This window comes from Phoxinus phoxinus, assembly GCF_949152265.1.
Source record: "Phoxinus phoxinus genome assembly, chromosome: 20".
NCBI classification, from domain to species: Eukaryota; Metazoa; Chordata; class Actinopteri; order Cypriniformes; family Leuciscidae; genus Phoxinus; species Phoxinus phoxinus.
Genome location: NC_136895.1, coordinates 24,635,849 through 24,648,089, shown reverse-complemented (window position 1 = coordinate 24,648,089; position 12,241 = coordinate 24,635,849). Strand labels below are relative to the sequence as shown.

The 12,241-nt window shown below is 37.6% G+C and overlaps 2 protein-coding genes across 2 annotated transcripts in view; both read right to left on the bottom strand.

Moving 5' to 3' along the window:
- The window catches only part of gpd1b (glycerol-3-phosphate dehydrogenase 1b), a 154,677-nt gene that overhangs the window by 41,097 nt on the left and 101,339 nt on the right, over positions 1-12,241 (bottom strand). The window lies entirely within an intron of this gene.
- Positions 8,212-10,019, bottom strand: LOC306988053 (uncharacterized protein; the record flags this gene model as incomplete). The annotated part of the gene is made up of 3 exons (XM_079592753.1): positions 9,578-10,019; positions 8,745-8,954; positions 8,212-8,448 (listed from the first exon to the last, which is right to left on the bottom strand). Exons 1-3 carry the CDS (start codon positions 9,854-9,856, stop codon positions 8,212-8,214), a joined length of 726 nt encoding a protein of 241 aa, XP_079448879.1. The 5' UTR covers positions 9,857-10,019.

Genomic DNA, 12,241 nt, shown 5'->3' with positions numbered 1-12,241 from the left:
TTATGAGTTTACATGAGTCTAAGAGTTCAGAGTTTAGTGTATATTAGCATCCTGGAGTTAGGGCTAAGGCGAGCGAGTTTTTATAGTTTTTATTCATAAAAAGTTTAAATTAGTTTGAAGTTTAAAATAGTTTGAAGTTTAAAATAGTTTGAGGTGGATAGATAGATGAGTTTATGAGTTTACATGAGTCTAAGAGTTCAGAGTTTAGTGTATATTAGCATCCTGGAGTTAGGGCTAAGGTGAGGCACAAGGCCTGCGGCCTTGTGCCTACGAGCGAGTTTTTATAGTTTTTATTCATAAAAAGTTTAAATTATTTTGAAGTTTAAATTATTTTTAAGTTTAAAATAGTTTGAGGTGGATAGATAGATGAGTTTAATGAGTTTAAATGAGTCTCAATGGCTCATATAGTGTATAGAATGGCAGTTTGATTTAGTCTAGGCTTTCAAGGGATTTTGATTTGAATTTTTGGCAGTTGGGGAGTTTGAAAATCTGAACATTCCGCAATGTTAAGTCAATGGGAGTTTTTTCCGAGTTTGATCGTCATTTATAGGAAAACCGTAAGTCCGATCAGTCTGAAAAGATATAGCAACTAACTTCAGAACAGTTTGAGTGTCTGAGCCGAGTTTGGAGTATGTAGAGTTAAAGCTCTAGGACGAGATAGAGTCAACAGTTTGGTAAGAAGAATAATAATAACTAGAACGTACATTTCCAGAAGAAAATGTGAATGGTGCTTGCAGTGGCAAAACTCGACACTCGGTTGCTAGAGTGTGGTACATGATTGCATACGAGCCAACAACCATGTCTGTACGATGTTCTGCTGCTGAGATATGGCTTATTCATGTTGTTCGGGTGGTTGCTAGGGTGTTCTGGGTGGTTGCTAGGGTGTTGCTAGGGTGTTCTGGGTGGTTGCTAGGCGGTTGCTAGGGTCTTCTGGGTGGTTGCTAGGCAGTTGCTAGGGTGTTCTGGGTGGTTGCTAGGCGGTTGCTAGGATGTTGCTAGGGTGTTCTGGGTGGTTGCTAGGGTCTTCTGGGTGGTTGCTAGGGCGTTGCTAGGCAGTTGCTAGGGTGTTCTGGGTGGTTGCTAGGGTATTCCGGGTGGTCGCTAAGCGGTTGCTAGGCGGTTGCTAGGGTGTTCTGGGTGGTTGCTAGTGTGTTCTGGGTGGTTGCTAGGCGGTTGCTAGGGTGTTCTGGGTGTTCTAGGCGGTTGCTAGGGTGTTCTGGGTGGTTGCTAGCGTGTTCTGGGTGGTTGCTAGGCGGTTGCTAGGGTGTTCTGGGTGTTCTAGGCGGTTGCTAGGGTGTTCTGGGTGGTTGCTAGGGCAATTCTGGGCGGTTGCTAGGGTGTTCAGGGCGGTTGCTAAGGTATTTTTGGTGCTTGCTATGGTGTTACTAGGTGGTTGGTAGTTTTCACAGATGGTTACTATGGGGTTAGGGCTAAGGTTAGGCACTCGGCCGCAGAGTATTTAAAATCTCTATTAAACGAGTGCATTATAATGAGTGCACGAGGCCTGCGGCCTCGTGCCTATGAGTGAGTTTTTATAGAGTATTTAAAATCTCTATTAAACGAGTGCATTATAATGAGTGCACGAGGCCTGCGGCCTCGTGCCTATAGCCTATGGTTGCTAGGGTGCTGTAACTGGTTGCTATGGTGTGGCTATGAAGATTTTAGGCCATTACTTATTGGCTGCTGGATAATATAAATCCTCTGAGGGAGAGAGAGGGGGAGACATGCAGGGGTGTCAGGCCCTTTGTGTCTGTGTGTGTGAAAAATGACAGTTGGGATTTGAATTTCTGAAAATTCCGCAATGTTAAGTCAATGGGACTTTTTTGGCCGCTTTTTCGTCCGCTGTGCGAACATCGTACACCCGATCGCTTAGAAAAGATATAGCACACCTCTCCTCAATGGGCCGGTCGATTTGACACCTCACTCAGGGGTCTGTGACAAACGGTGCGGGGCGAGTTTCGCGCCAAACTTTGTCCAGAATAAAAAGAAGAAAAATAAGTATGAGCAATAACACTAATGTTGCTTTGCCTATAGGCAAGCACCATTAACTAGATTAAAAAGTTCGTTGAAACAAACTTTAAGTTGGCTTGTGAAAGTTTGGACCAGATAGTTTGAAAAAGTTTAAAGTTTAAAGTAGTTTGAAGTTTAAATTAGTTTAAAGTTTAAAGCAGTATAAAGTAGATTTAAGTTTAAAGTAGTTTACAGTTTAAAAAAGTTTGAAGTTTAAATTAGTTTGAAGTTTAAAGTAGTTTGAAGTTTAAATTAGTGTAAAGTTTAAAATAGTTTAAAGTTTAAAGTAGTTTAAAGTTTAAAGTAGTTTACAGTTAAAAATAGTTTGAACTTTAAAGTAATTTGAAGTTTAAATTAGTGTAAAGTTTAAATTAGTTTAAAGTAGTTTAAAGTTTAAATTAGTTTGAAGTTTAAATTAGTTTAAATTGATTTGAAGTTTGAAGTAGTTTAAAGTTTAAAATAGTTTAAAGTATAGTTTGAAGTAGTTTAAAGTTACTATGGTGTTTCTAGAGGGTTGCTAAGGTGTTCTGAGTGGTTGCTAGGCGGTTGCTAGGGTATTTTGGGTGGTTGCTAGGGTGTTCTCGGTGGTTGCTAGGGTGTTATGGATGGTTGCTATGGTGTTGCTAGGGAGTTCTGAGGTATTTTGGGTGGTTGCTAGGGTGTTGCTAGGGAGTTCTGAGGTATTTTTGGTGGTTGCTAGGGTGTTGCCAGGGAGTTCTGAGGTATTTTGGGTGGTTGCTAGGGTGTTGCTAGGGAGTTCTAAGGTGTTTTGGGTGGTTGCTAGGGTGTTGCTAGGGAGTTCTAAGGTATTTTTGGTGGTTGCTAGGGAGTTCCGAGGTATTTTGGGTGGTTGCTATGGTGTTGCTAGGGAGTTCTAAGGTATTTTGGGTGGTTGCTAGGGTGTTATGGGTGGTTGCTATGGTGTTGCTAGGGAGTTCTAAGGTGTTTTGGGTGGTTGCTAGGGTGTTATGGGTGGTTACTATAGTGTTGCTAGGGAGTTCTAAGGTATTTTAGGCAGTTTCTAGGGTGTTATGGGTGGTTGCTATGGTGTTGCTAGGGTGTTCTAACACACACACACACACACACTCAAGAGTTTTTGAGTTTAGAGTTTAGTGAATGCATGAGTTTAAAGTAGTTTATAAGTTTACATGAGTCTAAGAGTTCAGAGTTTAATGTATATTAGCATCGGTTAGGGCTGAGGTTAGGCACTCGGCCTGCGGCCTCGTGCCTACGAGTGAGTTGTAGTTTGAAGTTTAAATTAGTTAAAAGTTTAAAATAGTTTGAAGTGGATAGATAGATGAGTTTATGAGTTTACATGAGTCTAAGAGTTCAGAGTTTAGTGTATATTAGCATCCTGGAGTTAGGGCTAAGGTGAGGCACAAGGCCTGCGGCCTTGTGCCTACGAGCGAGTTTTTATAGTTTTTATTCATAAAAAGTTTAAATTAGTTTAAAGTTTAAATTAGTTTGAAGTTTAAAATAGTTTGAGGTGGATAGATGGATGAGTTTAATGAGTTTACATGAGTCTCAATGGCTCATATAGTGTATAGAATGGCAGTTTGATTTAGTCTAGGCTTTCAAGGGATTTTGATTTGAATTTTTGGCAGTTGGGGAGTTTGAAAATCTGAACATTCCGCAATGTTAAGTCAATGGGATTTTTTCCGAGTTTGATCGTCATTTATAGGAAAACCGTAAGTCCGATGAGTTAGAAAAGATATAGCATACCGAGTCAGAACAGTTTGAGTGTCTGAGCCGAGTTTGGAGTTTGTAGAGTTAAAGCTCTAGGAGGAGATAGAATTGTAAATTTTAGTCAGAAGAATAATAATAACTAGAACGTACATTTCCAGAAGAAAATGTGAATGGTGCTTGCAGTGGCAAAAAACACGACCCGGTTGCTAGAGTGTGGTACATGATTGTATACGAGCAAACAACCATGTCTGTACGATGTTCTGCTGCTGAGATATGGCTTATTCATGTTGTTCAGGTGGTTGCTAGGGTGTTCTGGGTGGTTGCTAGGGTGTTGCTAGGCGGTTGCTAGGGTGTTCTGGGTGGTTACTATGGTGTTCTGGGTGGTTGCTAGGGTGTTATGGATGGTTGCTATGGTGTTGCTAGGGAGTTCTAAGGTATTTTGGGTGGTTGCTAGGGTGTTATGTGTGGTTCCTAGGGTGTTCTAAGGTGTTTTGGGTGGTTGCTATGGTGTTGCTAGGGAGTTCTAAGGTATTTTGGGTGGTTGCTAGGGAGTTCTAAGGTATTTTGAGTGGTTGCTATGGTGTTGCTAGGGAGTTCTGAGGTATTTTGGGTGGTTGTTAGGGTGTTATGGGTGGTTGCTAGGGTGTTCTAAGGTGTTTTGGGTGGTTGCTATGGTGTTGCTAGGGAGTTCTAAGGTATTTTGGGTGGTTACTAGGGTGTTGCTAGGGAGTTCTAAGGTATTTTGGGTGGTTACTAGGGTGTTGCTAGGGAGTTCTAAGGTATTTTGGGTGGTTGCTAGGGTGTTCCAGGTGGTTTCTAGGCAATTGCTAAGGTTTTCTGGGTGGTTGTTAGGGTATTTGGGTGATTGCTAGGACATTTCTAGGCGGTTGCTAGGGTGTTCAGGGCGGTTGCTAAGGTATTTTTGGTGGTTGCTATGGTGTTACTAGGTGGTTGGTAGTTTTCACAGATGGTTACTATGGGGTTAGGGCTAAGGTTAGGCACTCGGCCGCAGAGTATTTAAAATCTCTATTAAATGAGTGCATTATAATGAGTGCACGAGGCCTGCGGCCTCGTGCCTATGAGTGAGTTTTTATAGAGTATTTAAAATCTCTATTAAACGAGTGCATTATAATGAGTGCACGAGGCCTGCGGCCTCGTGCCTATAGCCTATGGTTGCTAGGGTGCTGTAACTGGTTGCTATGGTGTGGCTATGAAGATTTTAGGCCATTACTTATTGGCTGCTTGATAATATAAATCCTCTGAGGGAGAGAGAGGGGGAGACATGCAGGGGTGTCAGGCCCTTTGTGTCTGTGTGTGTGAAAAATGACAGTTGGGATTTGAATTTCTGAAAATTCCGCAATGTTAAGTCAATGGGACTTTTTTGGCCGCTTTTTCGTCCGCTGTGCGAACATCGTACACCCGATCGCTTAGAAAAGATATAGCACACCTCTCCTCAATGGGCCGGTCGATTTGACACCTCACTCAGGGGTCTGTGACAAACGGTGCGGGGCGAGTTACGCGCCAAACTTTGTCCAGAATAAAAAGAAAAATAATAATAATAAGTATGAGCAATAACAATACTGTTGCCTTGCTAAAGCAAGCACCAGTAATAAGTTTAAATAGGATTTCAGTATGTTGGCTTTCACAAGCCAACTTAACTAGATTAAAAAGTTCGTCGAGACAAACTTTAAGTTGGCTTGTGAAAGTTTTGACCAGATAGTTTGAAGAAGTTTAACGCAGTTTAAAGCAGTTTAAATTAGTTTGACGTTTAAAGTAGTTTATAGTTTGATAGATAGATAGATAGATAGATAGATAGATAGATAGATAGATAGATAGATAGATAGATAGATAGATAGATAGATAGATAGATAGATAGATAGATAGATAGATAGATTGATGGATAGTAGAAATATTAGATATATTAGAAATAAAAGATAGATAGTTAGCCAGGATAGTTTGAAGAAGTTTTAAAAGCTTTTTAGATAGATAGATAGATAGATAGATAGATAGATAGATAGATAGATAGATAGATAGATAGATAGATAGATAGATAGATAGATAGATAGATAGATAGATAGAGTTTGAAGATAGATAGATAGATAGATAGATAGATAGATAGATAGATAGATAGATAGATAGATAGATAGATAGATAGATAGATAGATAGAGTTTAACACACACACACAATCACGCGCACACACACAATCACGCACACACACACACACACACGCACGCACGCACATACATTCACACATGCACACTAACTCACTCACACACTCAAGAGTTTATATGAGTTTAGAGTTTATAAGTGTATGAATGTATAAGTTTATTAATTTATGAGTTTACAAGTGTATGAGTTTAAATGAGTCTGAGTTCAGTTTATTAATTTGAGTTTAAGAGTTAATTTAGTGTATGAATTCATGAGTATAAGTGTTAAGGTTTATGAGTTTAGAAAAGAAAAAAAAAAAGTTTGAAGTTCAAAGATTTATATAGATAGATGATAGACAGATGAGTTTAACACACACTCATACACATACAAGTTTAAATGAGTTTAAGAATTCATACGTGTATGAGTTTAGAGTTTATATGTTTAAATTAAGTACATTTAGTAGTTTAAATTAGTTTTAAAGCTATTACAAAATATAATTTACTTCATAACTTTATGCTACATACTTACAGCCTCAATGGTTCATTTTTATCAGTGAGCCTATTTAAAAATCTTCATAATAACTTTTATAGCCACAGCTCGTATATATTGTATACTATTATGTCATTATATTGTAAGAACAGCTAATGTGGGGATGGACGCATGTTGTCACAGTAACCAGTTGAAGGTAATGAGGAAATTAAATTGCTACATTTTGAGACACAATTGCTCTGTACCCTCCAAAATGGACAAAACTGCATATTCGACAAGGGGGGGGGGGTTGTTGCATCATTAAAGTTAAAGATGCTCACGTGCAGCGTTTCAGCGTTGAGCATGACCACCAATCACACAAATCTCTGTTGAGCTCATAATGCAATAACCAATCAGATTAGTTTAGATTAGTTACCGGTGAAGAAAACAACAGAGGATTCGCGGGAGTTTCGACACCATGTGCTGCTCAGTGCTCACCTCAGTCAGTCAGACCAACAGATTGCGAATTATGTCGTGGGAAAGTGCAGATACGATGTAAGTAAGATATTAATTTATAATCCTTTTGCTTTTCATGCTACTAAAATAGCAATGTATTTTCTTATACATAAAAAGCAATTAACTAATTCATAAACGGGTCTTGACTGTGCGAGTGCGACACAGAAGAATGACCCCACAGAAAAACGTTTACTGTAATCTTGTAACGAACAATGATGGACAATAATGATGTTTTTCTCTTAAAAGGTAAAACATTTTTTTGATAACAGCTTCAACCTATTTGGGAATGATATCTGCTAGATATGTGCATCATATTTTGTGTCGAATCCTAACATTTAATCAATAAATTAAACCAATTATATTCTGACAGGATTTGGTCTCAGAGAAGGGGTTAATTTCCCCACTTATTTCTATTTAAATTCATGATTTTTATGAAGTTACGAAGAAATTACAATTAAATTATATTAAAAAGACACAATAGAGCTGAGGGAAATCAGTGTAAAAATTACCTTTGCAATGCTGAGGAAAAGCAGAAGCAGCAGCGTCTAATGCAGCTCACAGGGAATTAGTAATGACTTAATTAATAAACGACATTATAAATGCTTCGTTTTAAAACATAAAACGTTTAATACATTTATTTTTGAAAATTGAAACTAAAATGTAAATTTTAAATTAAAACCGCCACTAGGTGGCAGCAATTCACTTTTATTGAGTGAGTCATTGAGATTCAACCGATTCAATCAAACGGCTCATTTGGCTTATTAATTCAGGAAAGAAGCAGGGAGTCATTGATTGACTTCATAAAAATCATAAATTTAATTTGAAATAAGTGGAAAAATTACTTCAGAAAATACATTTTTCAGTCAGAACCCCTTTTCTGAGACCAAATCCTGTCAGAATATATTTTATTATACCGTCATTTCATCGCTACTTCATACAACTCATGAAATTTAATTAGAACATTTTATTTTCTTAAGTAATTTATACACTTATTTCAGTGGCAACACATTTCTATCTGGATAATTAAGATCAGTTGTGGGCCCCTCTCACCTGGTTGCCCGTATTGGAACACTTCATAATTGTTATTATATAAATATATATTATCAAATTTGTCAGGTTTTTTATTTGTGCTTTATTGATGAAACAACAGAGCTGTAAACATTTTGGATTTTGACCTGACTGTTTTCAACATTCCTGATGCTTCGAATGTTTTCCTGAAAAAAACCCCCAGCTCATGCATTTTACGTTTTAGAAAAAACATATGGATGATAGAGAAGACAACACTTTGAAACATTTAAAATTATTTTATTTAGGAACAAACTATAGAAGCTAAACAAGAACAATTAAGAGTTAAAGTCTTAGAACACAAGTAATGGTTTGAGCTATTCTAATGGGGTCTCTGTCTCAGTAACTGAACGGATCCCCAGGACCCGTCGGTTTATGTGTTTTATAACAACTTTTAACGGCAATTTTGCCAGGAGGTCGTCGGGATTGCCACAGTAGATGGTGTCCGGAACAATGTAGACCACCGACTCACTGCTAAGGAAGTGGCAGGTGTCATGGACCTCAGAGACGCCAATAATGTCGGCTTCCGTTTCCTGGACCTGCCCCTCAGGGATCTGTGGAAACAAACCAGTATGGGAAATTTGTGTATTAGTACTGAAAAGCCTCACTGTAAGTATTTCTTTTTGTACAATTTAGACAATTAAATTCTTGTTTTATTGACCTGTTGTATTAAAAAACACACTAGCAAATCTAGCCTATTATCAGATTACAGTCGTGCTGATATTCTGAACAGTTATGCTTTTGTTCATGTGATATTTATTAATTGAAATCTAGGTTTACAACTCTAAAACGCATGTTCTACTCTGTGTCAGTGTATACTAGGGCAGCAGTAGTGTTGTGCATTATGTACCGTCACGGATGTGTAGGCTGAGGAGTTTAATTTTCCCTGGCCGTTGTTGTACCTGCAGGGACGAAGGTGCGTAAGCAGCACCTCGTCACCTACATATAGGTCTGTCAACGCCTCGTCCCTCCACAGCGACACATCCAGTCCTCTTCCTCCACACTGCAGCTGCATGTCCAGAATGGGGACATTGGTGCGTGTCATCCTCACGCCACGCAACTGGAAAATATGAATTCATGGGTGAGTACAGTATAACAGTTCTGTTTCTTAGTTATGTTCCTGGAGTTCTTCAACATTGCACATTTTTAATTTTTATTTTATTTATTCAATTTGTTAATTACAAATTCCAAATTATGCATTGTGGAGGTTTCCTGAACATGTGTTTAAATCACAGGGCCATAGTGATAGACAGATAAAGAATGTCAGATGGGAAAGATATATAGTAAATCTGGGGGCGAAAAAGCGTATATGGTGTCACTGTCTTACTATGTCCTGTTAATTTGTATGTTGACATTTTCTTATAACTTTGAATCACCCATTAGATACACAAACTATTTCTAAATAAATATAATACAATATTGTGATGTATTGAGTATGTTTTTGAGACTATTCAGCTCACAAATAGAAAATCAACAATATAATTGAATTTGGCACAGGTAGCCTATCGCAAGAACATGGTCATTATCACTGTTCATTTTTCTAAATGTTCTGTTTTAGGCAACTTGGAGCTGGATGATGAGCAGCTAATGATGTCAAGTTAGTAAATTATATTAGGTGAAAAGCTTGAAGAATTAATTTAACACTGCATAATTTAGTAGACCGAGTAAACAAAATGTACTCACTTCTGTGATCTTCCCCTGGAGGCTGAGGTATCCTCCCTTGGAAAAGATGTCCTCTTCTTGGCCACTCATCACTGGTGAAGATGGACACAGGGCGTGTTTCGCAGCATTCTCTGCCTCCTCCGTGATGACCTGTGGAACAGTCTTAAATTTGAGTGTTCCTGGGCCCACAAACAAATACATCTGTCCAAATGTATTGGACAGGGTGTATTTCTGTAGCACGTAGCTTACCCCCTCCTCAAACTCGGGGGTAAAGCCTTCTTTTTTATTTATAAATGTCATTAAACCATCTGTCAATGCACTTAAAGATTCATTTTTAAATTTGCCTATTTTAATTGTACTTCCCTTTGTGAAGCTCAGGGCTCGTTGGTTCACCCTTGTTGCAACGCACTTGCAACGCAGAAAGGCTGGTGTCGGAGCCGGAGTCGGAGCCGTAGTCGGAGCCGGAGCCGGAGTCGGAGTCGTCGGAGTCGGAGTCGCCATGCTAAAGAGAAGAAAAGGCAGAGAAGGACATGTAAAAACTCGATATTTTTTATTTACTTTTTGTTTTATTCATAAAATTTAAAGTCAAAGCAATATTTTGAAGGAATGGTTCACCCAAAAATATGACGCTACTATTTATTTATAGACTAAATCCTGTCAGCATATATTTTAGATACATACTGAGAATGATTTTTATGAAGTTACAATGAGATGACAGAATAATAAAATAACAAAATTACTTCAGAAAATACATTTTTCAGTCAGAACCCCTTCTCAGAGACCAAATCCTGTCAGAATATATGTGAAAAATGTATTTTCTGAAGTAATTTATCCACCTATTTCAAGTTAAATTCATACAATTCAGTCAGAACCCCTTCTCTGAGACCAAATCCTGTCAGCATATATTTTATTATTCTGTCATCTCATTGTAACTTCATAAAAATCATGAATTTAACTTGAAATAGGTGGATAAATTACTTCAGAAAATACATTTTTCGAACATATTCTGACAGGATTTGGTCTCTGAGAAGGGGTTCTGACTGAAAAATGTATTTTCTGAAGTAATTTTGCCACTTATTTCAAGTTAAATTCATACAATTCAGTCAGAACCCCTTCTCTGAGACCAAATCCTGTCAGCATATATTTTATTATTCTGTCATCTCATTGTAACTTCACAAAAATCATGAATTTAATTAGAAATAAGTGGCAAAATTACTTCAGAAAATACATTTTTCAGTCAGAACCCCTTCTCAGAGACCAAATCCTGTCAGAATATATGTGAAAAATGTATTTTCTGAAGTAATTTATCCACCTATTTCAAGTTAAATTCATACAATTCAGTCATAACCCCTTCTCTGAGACCAAATCCTGTCAGCATATATTTTATTATTCTGTCATCTCATTGTAACTTCATAAAAATCATGAATTTAACTTGAAATAGGTGGATAAATTACTTCAGAAAATAACATTTTCTAATATATTCTGACAGGATTTGGTCTCTGAGAAGGGGTTCTGACTGAAAAATGTATTTTCTGAAGTAATTTTGCCACTTATTTCAAGTTAAATTCATACAATTCAGTCAGAACCCCTTCTCTGAGACCAAATCCTGTCAGCATATATTTTATTATTCTGTCATCTCATTGTAACTTCACAAAAATCATGAATTTAATTAGAAATAAGTGGCAAAATTACTTCAGAAAATACATTTTTCAGTCAGAACCCCTTCTCAGAGACCAAATCCTGTCAGAATATGTTCGAAAAATGTATTTTCTGAAGTAATTTATCCACCTATTTCAAGTTAAATTCATACAATTCAGTCAGAACCCCTTCTCTGAGACCAAATCCTGTCAGCATATATTTTATTATTCTGTCATCTCATTGTAACTTCACAAAAATCATGAATTTAATTAGAAATAAGTGGATAAATTACTTCAGAAAATACATTTTTCGAACATATTCTGACAGGATTTGGTCTCTGAGAAGGGGTTCTGACTGAAAAATGTATTTTCTGAAGTAATTTTGCCACTTATTTCAAGTTAAATTCATACAATTCAGTCAGAACCCCTTCTCTGAGACCAAATCCTGTCAGCATATATTTTATTATTCTGTCATCTCATTGTAACTTCACAAAAATCATGAATTTAATTAGAAATAAGTGGATAAATAACTTCAGAAAATACATTTTTCAGTCAGAACCCCTTCTCAAAGACCAAATCCTCATTAATAGTTAAAGACTCACAACCTCTATTGTCAGGCTGTCTTGTCAATATGCCCCTTATCACTTTAATTGTATTGGAAGAATTCATATTTTAGTTGTAAAGTTATAACTTGTATACAGTTTGTTGAAAAGTAAAAAGGGTCTCACCTGAAGTGTAGTTGTTGTTGAGTGGTCAAGTAAGGAGGAGGACAGTGGTTTTGAACTTGGCACCAGTCCAATCAGCAAATCAAAAGATATCACCAAGGCACATGATGACAAGACAGATAACCTTTGACCAATGGTTATCTTTTGTCCCTTTTTTTCTCCCTCCCCCTCTCTCTCTCTCTTCCTCTCCCTCTCTCTCTCTCTTTCTTTCTCTCTCTCTCTCTCTCTCTCTTTCCCCCTCCCCCGTGCATGTGCAGGAGAGAGGGACAGACAGCAGCACAGAGCCACCAGGTTAATGGGTGTATCTGACCTCAGTGTTTCCT